The 19992-nt window shown below is 39.5% G+C and overlaps 1 protein-coding gene and 1 non-coding gene across 4 annotated transcripts in view; one reads left to right on the forward strand and one right to left on the reverse strand.

Annotated features, from left to right (window-relative positions):
- Window positions 1-19992, forward strand: part of RCAN3 (RCAN family member 3) — a 41935-nt gene that overhangs the window by 13501 nt on the left and 8442 nt on the right. For 2 of the 3 annotated variants that reach the window (XM_032633795.1, XM_032633803.1), the window contains exons 3-5: window positions 10635-10808; window positions 11945-12116; window positions 13108-15152. In XM_032633795.1, the coding sequence (XP_032489686.1) occupies window positions 10635-10808; window positions 11945-12116; window positions 13108-13292 (531 nt within the window). In that variant the 3' untranslated portion in view covers window positions 13293-15152. Of the gene's footprint in view, window positions 1-10634; window positions 10809-11944; window positions 12117-13107; window positions 15153-15481; window positions 15595-19992 lie in introns of those variants that run through there. The other variant, XM_032633787.1, reaches the window with a different exon arrangement.
- On the reverse strand, window positions 3080-3152 carry TRNAS-GCU. Its single transcript has one exon. It is a non-coding gene; the product is annotated as a tRNA-Ser (tRNA).

The raw sequence follows: 19992 nt of genomic DNA on the forward strand, positions 1-19992 counted from the left end.
CTTGGCTTCTGGCTCCTCAGAGTGCTTCTAGCAGGATCAAGCCCCAGTTGCTCACAGAGGTGACCCAGCTTGGTAACACAACCTGGACAGAAGGAGGACGGGCTTTCCCTTCTTCCCTGTTCCCACCTTGTCACATGAGGTCACTTCCCAAAACAAGCTCCTTGTGTATACCCTTGCCTCGGCCTCTGCTTTCACAAGGAGCCCAGGGAAGACACAGGTGAATAACTTCCAAGTTTGGTTATTCCTCCTCTGTAAAGGCACTGTCTCAGGCTCTCAAAAAAGGGGCAATTTTTAGCTTGTGCAAAAAGGATAAAGACTAATATAAAGAAAAACCACGTGCCCACCCAATTTAGCAGATAAAATTTTACTAATAAATTGAACTCCTTTTGTCTTCTCCCAGAGATAAGCATTATCCTGAACTCCATGTTTATCATTTCCCATGCAATTTTAACTTTTTATTAAGTTTAACCGTATGAAATTGGTGTATCTGTAGGCCAAAATGGTCAAATACAGGTTTCCCCCTTTCTCCAAAAGTAAAGTGTTTCTACAAAACCTTTTGTAAGCTGAAATGGTATAAAATGAAGAAGCAATTCCTTAGGACACATCTTACCAAAGCATGCACAGAATAAATTGAGGTAGAGCACAGATGCTCACAGACACAGTTCAAAGCTAAGGTGGCTTGAGATGCTGAGATGCTAAGGATAGTTCCCCGGGACGGAGCTCGGTGCCACTCTCACCACTTGCGGTGTGCACTGCCTCTGTAACAGCTGTGCAAAACAGATGCTGAATGCGAGTTTCGCCTTTTTTTTGTAAAAGGGAAACATCCTCTTTGGATTTCTTTCAGTTAGTGAAAGCACATACTAATGTAGGTCTTTTGTAAAAGCAAAGCAGCATAAAGCGAACTTTCAAAAAGTGGTGGATACCTGTATTGGTGTTTCTTCTGGTTCAGCCTAATACTGTGTGTATGTATGTATACTATTTTTAAATTTTGCTCTATTTGCAGTTGACATGATTGTCTATTTAGAAAGGAATGTACATAAAAACTCTTAGAACTAATAAGTGAGTTTAAGAAGGTTGTAGGATACAGGGTCAATATACAATATCAACTACATGTCTCTATACTAGCAGTAAACATTTGGAAATTGAAACTTAAAAAACACTACAGTAGCACCATGAAATACTTAAAGATAAATCCAACAAAATATATGCAGGATCTGTATGCTGAAAACTATAACACTAATGGAATACATAGAATTTTACATTATTTAAAATTTTCTGTAAATGGCATAATTATGTTTTTTTCTCCACGTTATATTCGTAAGATTTTTTTTTTAAATACCATGCCTCTCCCTTTTGACCTGCAAAGTTTTGTGTTTTTTTAAAATTAATTAATTAATTTTTGCCTGCATTGGGTCTTCGTTGCTGCGCACGGGCTCTCTCTAGCTGTGGTGAGCGTGGGCTACTCTTCGTTGCGGTACGCGGGCTTCTCAATGCGGTGGCTTCTCTTGTTGCGGAGCACGGGCTCTAGGCGCGCGGGCTTCAGTAGTTGTGGCTCGCGAGCTCTGGAGCGCAGGCTCAGTAGTTGTGGTGCACGGGCTTAGTTGCTCCACAGCATGTAGGATCTTCCCAGACCAGGGATCAAACCCATGTCCCCTGCATTGGCAGGAGGATTCTTAACCACTGCGCCACCAGAGAAGTCCCCTATATTTGTAAGATTAATCCATGTTGAGATATGTGTTCAGTGTCGCTTGCTGTATACTGTCCTGTTTTACAAATATACCATTCTTTATTTACCCATTCTAATGTTGGACATTTAGGTTATTTTTGAGATGTTGTTATTGCAACAGCGATGTTGTAAATGTTCTGTATGTGTCCTGTATATGTGAGGGTGAGAGTGGGGGGTCTCCTCGGGGTATATAAACAGGAATGATGTTGCTGGCTTGTCAGGTTGCGCATTTTCACCATCTTAGTGGAAACTGTCAGATAGTCTCTAAAGCTGTACCTGTTTGCATTCCTACCAGCCGTGTAGAAGAGTTCCCATTGTTCCATAGCATCACCAATACTTTATATTTTCAGAATTGAAAATTTTTGCCAGTCTGGTAGTTAACATTTTTATTCCTTTTTAATACACTTTTGCATAAACTGTAGATGAATGCTTCTCAAATTTATCTCTTAGTGAAGGACCAGGTTTTTCCTCCAAACTGTCACAGATTTGTAAAATGCAATAAGAATGTCACAGCAGTGTAAACTTGCTAAAATGTTCCTAGACCCTTTCTCTCAATTTCTATACCAAGCCTTGTTGTAGACCAGTAGCAAAGTTCATGGACTAGCGCTGGGTCCTCAGACCACCGCATCATATATATAACATTTAGGAAATTACAAATACAAGATTTTGAAATGAAGAAGCTATCTTCAGTTATCTTCAATTATATTTGTAGCTTCCATTGTAAATACTTTGTCTCAAAAACAAGAGTTAAAAAGGATCTTAGATCATTTAGTTAGGTATCCTAATTATCGGCCATATTAAGAGATCACTGAACAGTCAGGTTAGCTGTCATGTTCTTAGAGACAATTGGTTTACAGATTCCACATTCGATCTTGGTTTGTGTATTCAGTAAGTGTTTAGTGAGCATTGTGCCAGCCACAGTTAAAGTTCTGGGGAGACAGTGGTGAACACAGTGACTCTCCAGCCCTGATGGAACATTAAGGAGATAAATATATTTAACATGCAAATAAGTGAATTATAAGTTCAGATAATGACAAGTATTGCTGTGAAGAAAATAAAATAGTGGAGGGGTAGAGAGTGACTTGATGGGTGACAGTTTTTAACTAGAGTGGTTGGGGAAGGCCTGTCTGAAGAAGTGACGTTTGAAGTCACCGAATAATGAGCAAGAACCAGTATAATATTTAATACTTCCTATAATTTAATTGAGATTTATCCTAACATAATTTTTTAAATATTTATTTATTTATTTAGGCTGCTCTGGGTCTTAGTTGCGGTACACGGGATCTTTGTTGCAGCATGTGGGCTTCTTAGTTGCGGCATGTGGACTTCTTAGTTGCGGCATGAGGGATCTAGTTCCCCGACCAGGGATCAAACCTGGGAACCCTGCATTAGCAGTACAGAGTCTTACCCACTGGACCACCAGGGAAGTCCCCTAACATAATTTAAATAACTTTTCTCTCATGTGTCTATACAGTTGAAATGCCTTATAATTTTTTTTTATCTTTCTCAAAACAAATACTGCATTGAAGCTTTTTTTCCCCAGTAATCTCAATTTCAGTTGGAAAAGATCTGCCGGTTCCCAAATCAAGGTAGGATTTAAGGTCCTTGGGTTCTAAGAAACATCTAGATTACCCATGTGTATGTGTTCCTAATCTCTCCAAAGCAGGGTGCTCCCATGGGGGAGGGTGGGATAATTCAGGAGTGAGCGAGCTCGGAATAGGCACGTGTGTCACCTCTATACTACCTGGCACAGAGCACAGCTTTTGAGCCTTGCTGTGCATTAAATATGTGACGAATAAAAAACTGGGAAGATTATCTACAAGGTCAGGGTACCAACACTCACCAGCATTTATGTTGAGCCCTCCTAAATTAATTTCAGTAACCATGTCTATTCTGTTTGTTTTATTTTCTTATCTGATTTACATTTCTATTTTTATAAGTTTTATAGGGCATATTATATTGGAATAGCACAACATGTCCATAATATGTGTGTGTATGGGTATGTGTGTATGTATATAAATTTAAAAGTAGATAAATAAATAAAGTATAGTGGCAGTGCGTATTGAAATACTTTTACTGGTTTGGGTGTACAAAGGACTTTTTTCCCCAAACCATTTTAAGAGTAAGTTGCCAGCAATGGTGGCCATCGCCCACAATTTTTTAATTTGTATTTGCTACAAACAAGGGCATTCTAAGAGAAAAAACAAAATTCAGGAAATTAACCCTGATACATTACATTGTTCTAATTCTCCGACCCTACTCAAATTTGCGGTGGTTCCAGTAATGTCCTTTATAACAACAACAACAACAAAAATCCAGTCCCTTATCACGCAGTGCATTCAGTCGTCAGGTCTCTTTAGTCTCTTTCAGTCTGAAACAATTCCTAGTCCTCCCTGCCTTTCAGGATGCTCACACTCTAGGAGACTGCAGGCTGGTCGTTTCGTAGCCCATCTCTCAGTTTGTTTGGCTGAAAACTGTTTCTTCAGGGTCAGTCAGGTTGTGCACCTTTGGCAGGAACATCACAGAAGCAATGCTGTCCTTTCTCACATCCATCTTTAATTTGTCCTATTACCGATGAAATTCACTTTGAGCCCTTGATTAAGACAGTGTCTCCCAGGTTTCTGCACTGTCGAGTTATTCTTTTTTTCCTTGTAATTAATAAGTACTTTGTGGGAGTTACTATGAAAGTAAATATCCTGTATCCCCGTCAAGTTTTAAACATATTTACTCATATCAGCAAGATTCATGGTTTCCTATTTCATTCATTGGTTATAATCTGTTACTGTCACGATTTTATGCTCACTTTCGTCCCAGGTTTGGCCAGCACTTGCCCCTTCCAGGTGGTCTCTGTGTCTTTTTGACATGTGCCCATCACTCTTTGGGTACCTCTTTAAACTTTCTAGCATAACAAACTATTCCAGAATTATCTTGTACTCTCCCTGCCCCAGCGCTGGAATCAGCCATTCCTCTGAGGAGCCCTGATTCCTTTCAATGGAGAACAGTCATATTTAGGAACCGAGATAGGAGTTAGCTGTGTGTGCCGGGTGCTCTCGGAGTCTCACTGTTCCTAGGCCTCTGGCACAGAGATGGGAACTATGTGCAAATGAACATATTTGCATACATACCTGTGTTTACACGTATACTTCCAGCTCCAGTCCAACACTAAAGAATTGTTTGTAGTTTTCTCCCTTTTCAAATCTGTAACTCCTTTCTCTGGCAGAGAGATAACTAGCTTCCATTATCTTATTATAGCTACCTATTCAATCACTTCTTCTGTATCACCTTAAATTAAATCACCACCTACCCCCTTTCCCATGTGGACACCCACCTGTGTTCCAACACCCCGTGTCAGGTCCCACCCTGCACCCAGACCCACCACAGGAAAGTCCCCTTCACCCCATCTGGGTTCTGATACTCCCGTGGGTGCCCTCCTTACCCTGCTCGGGATCCAGTGTCCTGTGCTGGCCTCTTACAGACATATCCCTACCCACTTGGGCTCCGAGCTCCAGGCTGGATTGCCTTCCTGAGCAGGTCCCCTCCTCGGCCTTCCCACGCCATCAGCCTGCCCCTTTGCTGGATACCTTCCCTCTTGCCCTGCTCTGGGCAGTCTTCCTGCATGGACATCCACCTCACCCCACTGAGCTTCAGCACCCTGTGTTGGGCTACCCCTATGTGGGCACACTGTCCTCATCCTTGTTGGGCTCCCGCACCCCATGCTGGGCCTGCCTCCCTCCCTGGCGTCTGCCCCCCTTAACCCACCTGTATCTGACACCCTGCTCCAGGCTCCCCATCAGCATGGACACCCCAACCTTACTTGGCTACACCTGAAGGCTTCTGAACCGAATGTTCAGGAAGAGGAAGGATGCCTTATTCTTTTTAAAGGAACAAATAATACACTTCCTTCTCAGACTTGTTCCTGACATTCTTTCAAGTTTACATGTCTTTGGAAAGATGGGTCCCTAACTTGAAAAATCACTTTCATTCTCTAATGTCCATGAAGAAAACACCACCAGAAAGGAAATGAACGTCTACCCTGGAATAAATCACACAATCAATATTGTTCCTTGTTTTAGCCTCAATATCTAAGATAGTACCTGGCCTTATTGAATGAGTGAATGGATGAACAGTGAGAAAGAATTTATCAAGACACATACACACAAAGATCTAGATGGAGACCAAAGAAATGGAACAGAGCTCAAGTTACTGCCAATCCTTAAGCACATGGACAAGCCCGAGAATGAAATGTTTCTTGGTCTTTGTACGTAACTGGCCTTGACGAAGAGGAATCGTGTCTTGCTCCTCCACATTTTCATGCATGCTGTGATAGCTTCATATCAGCCGTTTCCATGTTTTAAGTGGCTTTTCATTCTGTGCAAGCTTGGCGCCATGAATACATACATAGTAAGCAACTCCAAGGCCATCACCAAACAGTTGACTTTATGAAATAGAAAACAAAACAAAAAGACAAAATTAATAAGGAAGATTAAAAGCCACTGGCATGGAAATAGTGTATTTTTTCAGTATGTACAATTCAATTTATCGCTACATTAAAAAAAAAAAAAACAACCCTGCTATCCTCTCCCTCAGTTCAAGTCAAAGTTCATAGCAGAGTAATGCAGAGTCCTCAGTGTCATAACAGAGGAGCAGTGTCCTCTGCTTCAAGGCGTCAGGGTCATAGGTCAAGTTCAGAAGAATCCTGGGAAGATGGACACTGATTCTATTAATCAGTGGTTCACTGTATCACCCACTGCAACCGAGTCTCCTGGGGGAGGGCATGTCTCCCAGGTGACTGCTCCATCAGCTCGACACATCTGAATTACACTGAAGGACTGTCAGGAAGGGCAGGTTTTAATTTTCCACTGGCGGCCTCCGTGGTACTTGCTATCTCAATATCTGTTCACACTGTCATCGCTGTGTATTTACCTCCTTCCTGGGCATCCACATCACACAGTAGAACAGTTATTTTTGTGACCACAGAATGGCAAATGGATTATTGCAACAGCTCTACCTGTTTCTGTTAATAATAATGATAATACTCCCTTTGATGTATTGTTCTAAGACCTTTAAATGGTCTCTCTTTCTATCACCAGTAACCCAATGAAGTGAGTACTTTTACTATCCTCAGTTAATGGATAAGGAAACTGTAGGCACAGCAGAAGTGAGTAACTCGCCCAAGGTCACACAGATGTATAATGGAGCCAGGAGTTAAACGCAGACAGCCAAGCTCCAGAGTTCTGTGCTCAGAAGATAAGTGGCTGGTAGAAGCCATAAGACCGTGCTGAAGTGATCTGTCCAGGCTGTGAGTTCCTCCTTAGGTCTTCCTTTTGTGGTCTCATGTTTGAAGAAGTGAAGAGTCTCTGTTACTGGATGCAAAAAGGAGTGTTTTACCCATGCTAAAGGCCAATGAGCAGAGAGCCTCAGGAATGGATGGTGTGTACTCATGTCCCCCTCGCAAATGCAGAGGTGGGTTTTGTACTTGTTCATCAAAGCCAGTGCTCGGTCACTGAAGTCACAGGAAAGATACCACCATGTGGACGACATTGTCCCTGACTGGGCCATTGGAACATCTACAGGCTGGCACATGCAGTTCTCTCTACTCCAGTAGAGGCCTGAGGCTGGATGTGAAGTTCAAGCTGAACCTGAACTTCCCTGAAACTTATTTGAAATTTAAGAAACCTCTAAACAATTCATGAGACAAGGAAGAAACATAATGGAAATTAGACTAAAGTATTTAGAATCAAATGATAGTGAAAATAATATATATTAAAACTTGTGGGGACAGCTAAAATAATACTTAGAAATGTATATTTTTAAAATGCTTATATTAAAAATGAGAAAAGTTGAAAAACTAATGGAGTAAGCATCCATCTTAAGGTGATAGGAAAAAAACTCAAAGAAAAGAATAAAGAGCAGGAATTAATGAAAAGTGAATAAACATACATGGAGAGAGCCAATAGTGTCAGAAAGGTGATTCCCCGAGGAGAATTATATCTCTCCACTTATATGGGTCTTTAATTTCTTTCAACTATGTCTTATAGTTTTCAGTGCACAGGGGAAAGGATAATCATTCCAACAATGGGTGCTGGAACAAAGGGATAGCCATATGGGATAAAAAATGAACTTTGACCCTTGTCTCACATACAAAAATTAACTTGAAGTGGATCATAGACCTAAACGTAAGAACTAAGCTATAAAACGTCTACAAGAAAGCATAGGAAAAAATCTTAGTGACCTTGGGTATGGCTGAGATTTCCTAAATATGACACAAAAAGCACAAAGTTTTTTTGTGGGGTTTTTTAAGTTATTTATTGTCTTTATTTTTTATACTTATGTGCGTTTATACTGGATACAGTTCTTTTTTTTTAACATCTTTATTGGGGTATAATTGCTTTACCATCGTGTGTTAGTTTCTGCTTCATAACAAAGTGAATCAGCTATACATATACATATATCCCCATATCTCTTCCCTCTTGCGTCTCCCTCCCTCCCATCCTCCCTATCCCATCCCTCTAGTTGGTCACAAAGCACCGAGCTGATCTCCCTGAAAAAGCACAAAGGTTTTTTTTTAAGTCAACACACGGAGTCAACACTTCATCCAAAAACAAAACAAAACAAAAAACTTGCTTTTCAAAAGATACTCTTTCAAAATGAAAAAGGAAAGCAAGGACAATATTTGAAAGACATAGACTTGACAAAGGGCTTCTATATAGAATACATAAAAGAACTCTTACAACTTAATAAGAAAGATAGCCCAAGTTAAAAGTGGGAAAAGATTTGAATAGACACTTGACCCAAGAAATTATAGAGATGGCAAATAAACTTAGGAAAAGATACTCAGTATCAGTAGTCATTAGGGAAGTGTGAATTAAAACTACAGTGAGATAATACTGTATCCCAGTACAATGGCTGAAGTTAAGAAGACTGACCATACCAAACGTTGGTGAGAATGTGGAGCAGCTAGAACTCTTATACACTGTTGGTGTAAATGTAAAATGGTACAATCACTTTGAAAATCAGTTTCTGAAAAGTTGATCATATACTTGTCATACAATTCAGCCATTCTACTCTTAGGTATTTACCCAAAAGAAATAAAATCATATATCTACCCAAAATGTGTACATGAATGTTCATAGCAGCCTAATACCTAATAGTTCAAAACTAGAAACAGCCGAGATGTCCATCAGCAGGTACATGGGTAAACATCCTTACAGTGGAATTCTACTTGACAATAAGAAGGACCACAAAAGAGAACCCAGTAATATGAATCTCAAAATGATTATGCTCAGGGAAAAAACCTGGACCTCCCCACACACACACCAAAAGTATATTTATACAAAATGCTAAAAAATACAGTCTAATCTAGAGTGATAGAAAAAGAGATGGTGGTTACTGGGGTGAGGGGGGGCACCTCATACACATCTGTGTTATGTTAAGTAAGGACTTAAACATGAAACGTAAAACCATAAAACTTTGAGAAGACAATCCGGGAGAACATCATTGTGATCTCAGAGTGCAGAAGGATTTCTCAAGACACAACACAAAAGGAAAAAGTGGATACAGTTAGTAATGTTCAAATTTTAATATTTATGGTACCTATAATTGACAAAGAAGTAGTATTTCTATAGAACTCCCATGACTCAATAAAAAAAGACAACCCAATAGAAGAATGGACAAAAGACATGAACAGATACATCACATTAAGAGGAGCCCCAAATGGCCAATAAACATGAAACGAGGTTCAAACTCTTTATTATTCAGAGAAACGTGAATTATAACCAAAATTAGAGCCCATTTCATATTCCCTACTTCACATTGATAAAAATTTAAAGGTCTTTATAAAATGTTGGCATAGATATGATGCAACCAGAACACACATTCACTCTTAGAGAGTAAACTGATATAAGCTCTTTGGAAAACTATTTGGCAACATCTACTAAAGTTAAAGATGTGCCAGTGCTAAGGCCCAGGGATTGCACTTCAGAGAAACTCATGCATATAGTACCAAGAATGTTCATAGCAGCACTGTAGTAGCAGAATCTGGAGGCAGTTCAGAGTCCAGCAGCACTAGAGGAATTGTGGTACGGCTCTACAGTGGAATACTATACAGTCATGAAAAGGATAGCTCACAGTTACACGCAGCAGCAAGGAAGAATCTTAGGAACAAAAAGCAAGTTACAGGGCTTCCCTGGTGGCGCAGTGGTTGAGAGTCCGCCTGCCGATGCAGGGGACACGGGTTCGTGCCCCGGTCCGGGAGGATCCCACATGCCATGGAGCAGCTGGGCCTGTGAGCCATCACCGCTGAGCCTGCGCATCTGGAGCCTGTGCTCCGCAACGGGAGAGGCCACAGCAGTGAGAGGCCCGCGTACCGCAAAAAAAAAAAAAAAAAAAAAGCAAGTTACAGAGGAATATGTGCAAAATGATTCAATATTTAGGGATCCATATAACTGTTGTAAAACTGTAAAGAAAAGCAAGGGAAAGATAAGCACAAAATTCCAGAAAATGGTTACTTTGAAGCAGGAAAGGAATAGGATGGGGGTAGAAACTCTGACACACTGTGGACTTCAAAATGATAGTAATGTTTTTGTTCTATAATTGGGAATGTTTTTATGATTTTTATACCTTACGTTTTTTATAATACTTTACATATGATTTTATAATATGAATCTACACTATATTTAATAAGGTTATTTTTAGAATAAGGGCAAACTGCAGAATTTTAGCATATGACTAACAGGATACCTGTTCTTGTATACCTACAAGAAAAAAATGCTTTTTTGGGGAAAAAGGCAAATTATAATGAGTTCTATCCCATTAATTATGTTTAATGACTTAAATTTCCTCTTGGTAAAGGTTTGTCGTTTCTCCCCCCGCCCCCATTCTCTCTGCCTGGCTGCCCCTCAATTTGTAGGAGAGATTTGAAGCGCTTTTCACCATCTATGATGACCAAGTTACGTTTCAGCTGTTTAAAAGCTTTAGAAGAGTCCGAATAAATTTCAGCAACCCTGAAGCAGCAGCACGGGCTCGAATAGAACTCCACGAGACAGACTTCAATGGGAAGAAGCTGAAGCTGTATTTCGCACAGGTACTTCGTGCTGCAGAGGGCAGTGTTCTCTAAACTTGTTTTCCTCCATCCAGAAATACTGTCAGTTCTCCACTTTCTCTATTATTATGCCAGAGGTCTTTGATATGAACAATCCCCAAGGAGAAAACTATTTTTTCCTTTATTTTACAGATATATACATTTATTTATTAAGCATATTTGCCGTCCTAGCTTTGTTTTGCTTAAACATGAAAAGAGTTTCAACCTCTTTTTTATTCAGTTTAAGGAATTCATTTTTCTGGCAGCTTTTCTCAACTGGGGTTGAGAAGGTTAAGTAAGCCCTAACACCTTAAGGCCAGTGAGTTAACTTTTCTCCTGTGCATCTAGAATGGCACTCGTGCTGGGATATCCTTGGAAGAAGTGAGAAAGTAGTCTCTGGAATCATTTCCGTGTGCTGTGATTCATATGAGGCACCCCTTTGAAAATGGCTCCCAGCCGAAGGGGTGAGCAGGGAGGAGGCACGGCACGTACAGAAAGACTGTTTTAGACTTTGGAATTGAAAAGAATTGGCTTGCTTATTATTCTAATAAGAATAAAGAGAAGAATTGTGGGTTGCCAAGAATTGGCTATGCTTATTATTCTAATCCTACATTGATAGGACTCTTCTCGGAAGAATTAGTGAAATAAAGGCATTAGATGATGTGTTAAGGGCACTGTTTTATTTTCAACACAGAATTTTTTCCCTTGGTCTTAGCTTTCAAAATAAAAAAAAAAAATTAAGGGGTTTGTCATGTCATACTCCAAATGAAACCCATGTTTGGACTTTTCTTTGTGGAATTGATGGAGATGGTATAACCTAATCTCTTCTAAAACTGGGATTCAGTGCTTAGTACCATTCATTGTTCATTCATCTCTCCACCAATTTATTTTTCTATTCAACTAATCTTTATTGAGCACATAATGCTGTGCACTGAGTGTTCAGTGGTGAACCAGACAGGCACAGACCCTGACCCAGCCACTGGGAGATGTACTGTTAAAGAGAAATTTTTAATTTTTAAAAATTTTCTCCCAAGAGATGTTCTCCCAAGAGATGTTCTCCCAAGAGATGTTACAGTTAATGTAAAGATGAAAGAGAAAAATATAGTCCAGTCAAATTCTGAACATCTCCCTCCCTGCAGGTACAGATGTCCAGTGAAACACAGGACAAATCGTATTTACTGCCCCCCCAGCCGGTCAAACAGTTCCTCATCTCCCCTCCTGCGTCGCCTCCAGTGGGGTGGAAGCAGGGGGAAGACGCGATGCCTGTTATAAATTATGATTTACTCTGTGCTGTTTCCAAATTGGGACCAGGTAACAAACTTCTGTCTCTCCTGTTTTTTTTCCCAAGAAACTTTGGTATTAATGACTGTATTCAGCAAGTTGTGTTCTAGCCAAGTAGTAAGAGCATGTTCAGCATGGAGGATAAAACCTGGGTTCAAATTCTAGCATTTGCTAACTTTGTGAACTTGAGCAAGTTACTTAGCTTCAATTTTCTGAGCCTCTGTTTTCTCCTCTAAAATCCAAAATAGCGATCATAATAGCTACCTTTCAACGTGGTTATAAGGATTACATGATATATATGTAATAATTAATCTAACTGCGGTTTTTACCGCTATAAATTCTAGTATATAACAGGTCGTTAGTGAATGTTAGTTGCCATCCAAATAGACAGACGTCACGTTGACTAGTACATCAGGGAACTGGTGGTGATACCATATCATCCCTTCCAGACTCTTCTCCTGTATTTATTTTTCATTTCTTCTTTTCCTTCTCTTTGATTTCTCTGTCTCTCTCATCCCTTTAAGACAATCTAAGAAATCGGCGCCATTGTTGTTCATACAAGTTGTCCGCCTAAAGTAATGTTATGTCTATTATAGGGGATACAAAAGGCATTTTGAGGGGAAGTGGCTAGTTGTTGTTTTTAGACATCAGAGCTGTATCTTGGATCTCTGAGGTCCTATAGTAACGAGACTGCCGATGCTGCCCGGAACCTTACAGGTGTCTACCAAGGGAAAGCCAGAAACCCTTATGAAATTAAGCAGACGTACTTGTGTTATTCATAGAACAGTAATTAGCACTTACATTTTAACCCCCAAGACCTCAGTACTCCGTACTAGCTATTGTCTTAAAATGCCAAAACTCTTTTAAGAACCTTAAAGCATCAGTTCTCTAATGCCAAGACAAGATGAAGTTCTCTGAAATAGGATTTAAAGATGGAAAAACCTATAATGAGCAATGAAACTATGAGTAGAGCAAGAAGTTCCAAGGGACAGAACCCTTCCTTTGCTGTTTACCTCCACAGGAGAAAAATATGAACTTCACGCGGGAACCGAGTCGACACCGAGCGTGGTGGTTCATGTCTGTGAAAGTGAAACTGAAGAGGAAGAGGAAACAAAAAATCCCAAACAGAAAATCACCCAGACAAGGCGCCCTGAACCTCTGACTGCAGCCCTGAGCAAGCCCCGGGCCTTCGACTGCACGCTGTGAGGCTTTGGTTGTGGGGCGAGGCTGCTGCCACCTGGGCTGGGGTGGTGGAGACATGCCTGCCCGGGACCGCTGCTCAGCTGAGGCGAGGACAGGAGGGAACAGAGCGCCTGCCTTGGGGACAAGGGAGTACAGAGTAGCAGCCAGGTTTACCTGTTCAAAATTTTAACTGTTGCTCTGAGCAGCACGTTAAATTAAAGGATTAGCCCCCAACATGTGGCAACTCTTGACCATTTTTAACAACAGCAAATTGGGAGAATGGCTCCCTCCAGCAACGTTGATTTCCCTGCTTCCATATAGCATGGGGTACCGCAAAATGAAAACTCTAGTCAATGAGTGCAGTACCATTTTTAAGAACTTAAAAATAGTCTTACAATTTTAATAATGTAGTGTGGGTTTTTTTTGTAATGGTCTATTGGCTTCCAACTAATCTATTGGTAAATGGTTAATTGCTCTTCAATATACATGGAATTTTTTGCACAGAAAGAAACCTGACATAGAGAATAATTCGTAGAAAATCATTTTTCTCAAGTGTTTTTTCCTTAACTTTGGGGAAGAAATACCCAATTCCCTTTGACTGTCAGAATCAAGGGACCCAAATCTATGTGCACATTGTTCTCATCCCGAAAGTGATACACAGACCCCAGTTCCTGATGTGCCATCCCTCCCGGACACAGAGCTGTTGCTTTGGAAGGCAGGACGTATCCCTTGTGAGCTTGATGACTGTTACCTCAGGCGGCCACTGCACTCTACCATTTGTGACCATGTCCTGGCCTGTAGCTCGGACTGTCTTCAACCACCAGTTGAGTTTTTGTTGTGCATATTTGTGTGTCATTATTCTTGAATTAGAAAAGGTCATGATAAGATTTTCCATTTTTAAATTGTCCATTTAAACATTTTTCAGTTTGATTTGAAAGAAAAGTCACACACATTCTTTTTCTGTGAATTAGGGAAAGATGGGGGCAAACAGAGATAGTTTTGTTAATTGGACTTTCTTCTGGGTGAAATTTTTTTACCCTGGCTTCCAGTTGGCATTTTCCCCTAAAATAGAAGTGTTTCCTACTTGTGTTTCAGAGTGTATCGTTGAACCTGCTAAGGTAGAAGCAGACATCTTCTTAACTCTTTGTGGTCTCTTTGGACTTTGAGGTCCCTTTTATAGAGAAGCATCAAAACTAAGAATGCTTTGCTTCAGGTCAAGTGGCTCTGCTGATTCTCTGCTCACTCCGAGGTTTTCTTTGTATGGCAAGTGTCTGGGGTTCCCTGGTGTGTCTGTGCAGGGACGTGTGAGTTTAGACTAATAAACCAATATGGCTGCCACTACAAAGAAAGAATAATGCAGAAATTCAGACTGTGCTGTCTATACATTTTTGGTAATGTATTTCTGTGGTCTAGATGTTCTTATTATGGTAGAATTTATTTCTAAGGACATAAACTTTATTGAAAAAAAAAAGAGTTTTCTATATTTTCCTTGCCCTCAAATACTCTGAGATGATCAACTCTTCTATTTGTATCTATCCACCACTGGTAAGCCTCAGTGTAAATTCAGTTGAAACTTGTGATTCTGTAAGCAGTTTATTAAACTCATTATTTGGCAGTTTAACTGGCAGCCACTTAATAAATTTACTTTCCAGTTCTAAATTCAGCATTTTGTCACTCTTTAATCTTATCTGGGTGTACTAACTTATTGCAGGACGGACCCTAAGTCAGGAAATGTGTGTATTTTCAACATTTGGGAATTTTTGAATTTCCTTTTAGATCATATTTATTTGCTATAATTTTCTAAGTGGTCAAAAGTCATGATGTTTTATTATCTGGCTTGGCTTTCATGCTCTACCTTCCAATTAAAGAATATTCTATCCCTAACTTAAAACTGTCTTTTCAAGTCAAACAATGCAAATTACCTGAATATTTCTTTTTCTCTTTTCTTTCTTTTTTTCCAGTGTTGAATAAATTGAAGAAAAACTTAAACCAAAATTAAATATATATTAAGTAATATATATTTTTATTTAAAATATAATTATTTAATATATATTAAACTTTTCTGAAAGGAAAACATTAATATTTTCATTCTTTCTCGTATAATATTTCCACAAGATGAACTCTAAAAGAAAAACTACTATATGCCCATTAACTTTTTTTTTTTTTTTTTTTAATTTTTGGCCATGCCCCACGGCTTATGGGGCCTTGACCAGGGATGGAACCCGAGCCCTCAGCAGTGAAAGCACCAAGTCCTAACCACTGGATCGCCAGGGAATTCCCTCCCATTGACTTTTAAATATCGTGAAATCAACCAGGATCTCCCCAGGTATTATGAGCTCTTTTTTTGGCTATTTTGTATCCAGTTCATGTATCCATCTTGTGAGAGATAAGTCTCATGCATCTTTTTCTTTTTACGTACCTTCTAATAAGTTTATCTACTTATTCTTTGAAATTGAGTCATTGCTTAGATTTAACTGATAATATGGTAGCTATGTTTTCTTTAGAAATGATAACCTCTTCTTGGGAATCAATTTATGTAGACAGTTATGAGGAAAGAAGATGATGTTTTTCGTTAGGAAAAAACATTTGCAAAGGATAAGAAAATTGTACGACAGTAAAAATAGTCGACAGAACCTGTAATGCATGGGCTGTTATGGTCTAGGTTCTTTCAATTTACCCACTGGATGAAACCGGAAGTTAATCTATTTAAAAGTGTACCCCCGTGAGCATCTACTAGTTTAAGGTGCTAAGAAGCAGAAATGGTAAGAACAGTTAGTTCCCTTGCCTTGGAGAGCTGAAAACCAGGTGAAAGCCAACTAGTCTTTTCACATTCTCCTTCGCCAAAATATTATACACTAAAACCTATCAGTAATTAAGAGCCAAATAAAAGCTCCTGGGAACTTCTAAGTTCAACATAAAGGGTTTTTTATAAAATTGAAGTTTAGTTGATTTGCAATGTTTTGTTAATCTCTGCCATACAGCAAAGTGATTCAGTTATACATATATATACATATTCTTTTTTATATTCTTTTCCATTATGGTTTATCACAGGATATTGAATGTAGTTCCCTGTGCTGTGCAGTAGGACCTTGTTGTTTATAACGTAGAAGTTTAGGTAAACATTGTGGTTTATGGGATGTTCAAATCAAAGAGATGCCAGGAGATAGAGTCAGGTTAGCACTTCCATTCTAGAATACGGTTGTTTTTGTTTCCCACTCACAGTAATTCTGTCTTTTTAAAATGTTGTGATATAGGGAATTCCCTGGTGGTCCAGTGGTTAGGACTCCGTGCTTCCACTGCAGGGGGCCTGGGTTCAATCCCTGGTCAGGGAACTAAGATCCCGCATGCCACACAGCAGAGCAAAAAAAAAAAGTTGTGATGTAAAGTGAAAAGGTTTGATTTCTCAGAATCGCAATTACAGAGCTGAAGATGACTTTGGAAATCATAATGTACTCTTCGTGTTACTCAGATTAGAAAACAGGAGCGGTGACTTGCTGTGAAGCCCACAGAAGGCAGCCCTGGTTCTAGAATTGGCAGTCCTAACTCCCAGGCTAGGGCCTTCCTCTAGTTTTTCTCACCTTAGCCTCTTAAAGACACTCAGAGGCAGTGAGTCCCAGTCATAAGAAAAGAAACAAATAAACAAAAGGGAAAAAATTCCTTTTCCCCGATGCGATACAATGAATAAGAAAAATCTTATCTGATGAAATCAGTGACTTAGTAATTTTAATGAGTGAATTCGATGTTCCATGTTTTGTCTTTGTTGTCAGTGTACCATTGGGTTTGGAATCTACTTAAATATTGTCTTGGTAGCAAGGAATTGTGTTGACATTTTATCAATATGTGGGCTTTCCTAGATTTCATAGTAATGAGATTAAAATATAAATAGGCATACTTGAGATGTGATTCTCATGAAGCATAACGAGATCTAATATGATTTGAAAAGAGCTTGCAGTGGAATGGCGTGCTCACTCAGTGCTCGTAAGATGGAGTTCTGTTGAAGATTGAAGGCTGACCTGTGCTTCAGGTTTCTATATAGACTCTTACAGACCATGGCTTCATTTGTAAAAGGGGAAATCTCACGCCTAATTAAGCATTGGAAAATGTACAAAATTCTTTGGTTCATCAGGGTCACTGTCTGCTGGATCTCTCTCTTTTCTCCACAGTTGTGTACTTCATACCCGTCCTACAGGTGAGCTTGGTCAGTCTTTCTCTTCTTGGCACACTTGCATTTATATCTTCCTGTAGGAAGGGAAATAAATTACTGATAATAAGTGTGACAATATAAAGAAACTAAAGACTTGGAGAAGTAGTTTCCTCCTAGCTGAGGAGGTAAGTCCATGCTGTAGAACCTCGCCTTTTAAAAGGTTAAATAAATTTAAAGAGTAAGATTTGTGAACCTTGTCCAACAATTTGATAAATACATGTTTTTTAAACTTCCTTTGAAGTGGGGTCAGCCAGAACATCTTCATTGAAATGCAGTTTTTTTTAATTGCATGGTACAGATGAACCAGTTTGCGGGGCAGAAAGAGAGACCCAGATGTAGAGAACAAATGTATGGACACCAAGGCGGGAAAGTGTTGGGGGATGAATTGGGAGATTGGGATTGTAATGTATACACTGATGTGTATAAAATGGATAACTAATAAGAATCTGCTGTATAAAAAATAAATAAAATACCAAAAAAATCATGAATCGGGGGAAATTGTAAAAATGTGTAGAGTGTTATTATTATTACCAAATATACAGGCAAAAAAGCCACTGAATTTTGCAACGACTCCTAGGTTCACTGACCAAAAAAATTATAAAAATGGTCAAGTTCAAAGTAGAAGTTTCCAGCTAGGGTTAAGAACTAACCTTGGACTGAGTCAAAGTGTCTCTGTCCATTTAAACAAAAGTTTAAAGGCCTTTTACTAAATCAGCCATGTGGTCCATCTTGTAAACCTGCATTTCCTTTTGAAACAAAACCACATTCTGCAGGCTGCTTAGAACAAAGCGTAGCTTTGACTGAATGTCCATTCTTGCCTTAAGGGAAGATTTATATCTATGCAGCTAATGTGTGTTTTTCTGTATTGTTTTCTGCGTAGTCCCCAGTCTTCCTAACTCATATTGGGGACTGAGGAGAGATGAAGGTGGCTAATCCTGTTCTTGTGCCATACTCTTCCCACTGCTTCCTCAGCCCAAGTCGGGGCGCCCGTGATTTCATTCGTGCTGTATTGTGCATATCCTCCAAGTTTAAGAAACGTTTCTCCACCATTTCACTTTTCTGTTAACTGAACCCAGGAGTTGAATTTGTTATTTTACCTGAACACCTGTGTGATCTTGTGTTACATTTTGGGGCACATCACCTTTCTGGTACTATCGACTGTAGTGAATATTATGGTACTTCAAGAAGCTGGTCAGTAACTCACATGTGTGTGTTCCACATTTTAGTGTGTTTGAAGTGGCAATTCGTAGTTTGTAGTGCTTTGTTATTTGTCAACTTTGGCTCTTCTGTATTTTGAGGACATTTAAACATTCCTCATCCTATCAAGGTGATAAAAGCAGAATGTAATTTGGGGGGGAGTCTTTGTGATTAATTGTAACAGTTTTGTTTTTAAAGCTAATAAAGTTAGGGTTTTTTTAATCCTTTGAACGGAGTTTTCTTAGTATTTTCAATAAGTATCACATTTAGGTAATAACACAAAAGGCAGAAAAGTGAAATATTACGTTTGATTCTTTAACTAGATCCCAGCTGGACATTAGTGCTGGGTTTGTGCCCAAGTTAAAGGTGGTGACTCACCGCTGACTCTGGTTTGCTTTCGTCAGCAAGAAAAGCTTTTACCCTGGTTTGTTCCTCAGTTAAAAATGATTTACTCTGGGAATTCCCTGGCAGTCCGTTGGTTGGACTCTGCACTCTCACTGCCGAGGGCCTGGGTTCAATCCCTGGTCCACAAGCCACGGGGTGTGCCCCCCCAAAAAAATTTGATTTACTCTTGTTAAAGGCTTATTTTCTGTCTTGGTTAAAAAAAAAAAGTCTCTAACTCAAAATGTTGAAGTTAAAAATGACTGTAGAGGTTATCTAGTACAGTGATTTTATATATATATATATATATATATATATATATATATATATATATATATATATATATACACCAGTTTTTAAGCTGTTGAACTCTGCTCTTTGTTCAGAAAAAGTCTTATGTAAATCCCAGTGTAAAAGTGATTACCAAAAACAAAGGTAAACAGAGCTGCTCCTTTTGAAGGGAGGCAGGGGGTGGGGAGAATGGGGACCCACAGTCCCCTCCAGCCCATGTGAGAGCTCATGGAACAGTTCAGAGCACTCCACAGGGATCTATTTCAGTAGCCTCCACACCCCCACCTCCATGTTCCCCACTCACACCTTTACAAGCAAATGGCCCAAGAGGCATTGCCAGGTTCACACATCTGGATGGTAGGCCACCTGGGACTAAAATCTCAGTTTCTTGCCCCTGTCCCAGGTTCTTTCTACCACACTCTCCTACTCTGTTAAAATGAAATCCTTAATTTTTCGGGAGAAGATGTATCACGATTCAGAGGTTCTTAAAATTATTCGTGTTTTTCTTTGTTTTTTGTTTTGGTTTGGTTTTTTAATAAATTTATTTATTTATTTTTGGCTGCGCTGGGTCTTCATTGCTGCACGCAGGCTTTCTCTAGTTGCGGCTAGCGGGGGCTACTCTTTCTTGTGGAACGAGGGCTACTCTTCCTT

Source organism: Phocoena sinus, chromosome 1 (assembly GCF_008692025.1).
Source record: "Phocoena sinus isolate mPhoSin1 chromosome 1, mPhoSin1.pri, whole genome shotgun sequence".
NCBI lineage: Eukaryota > Metazoa > Chordata > Mammalia > Artiodactyla > Phocoenidae > Phocoena > Phocoena sinus.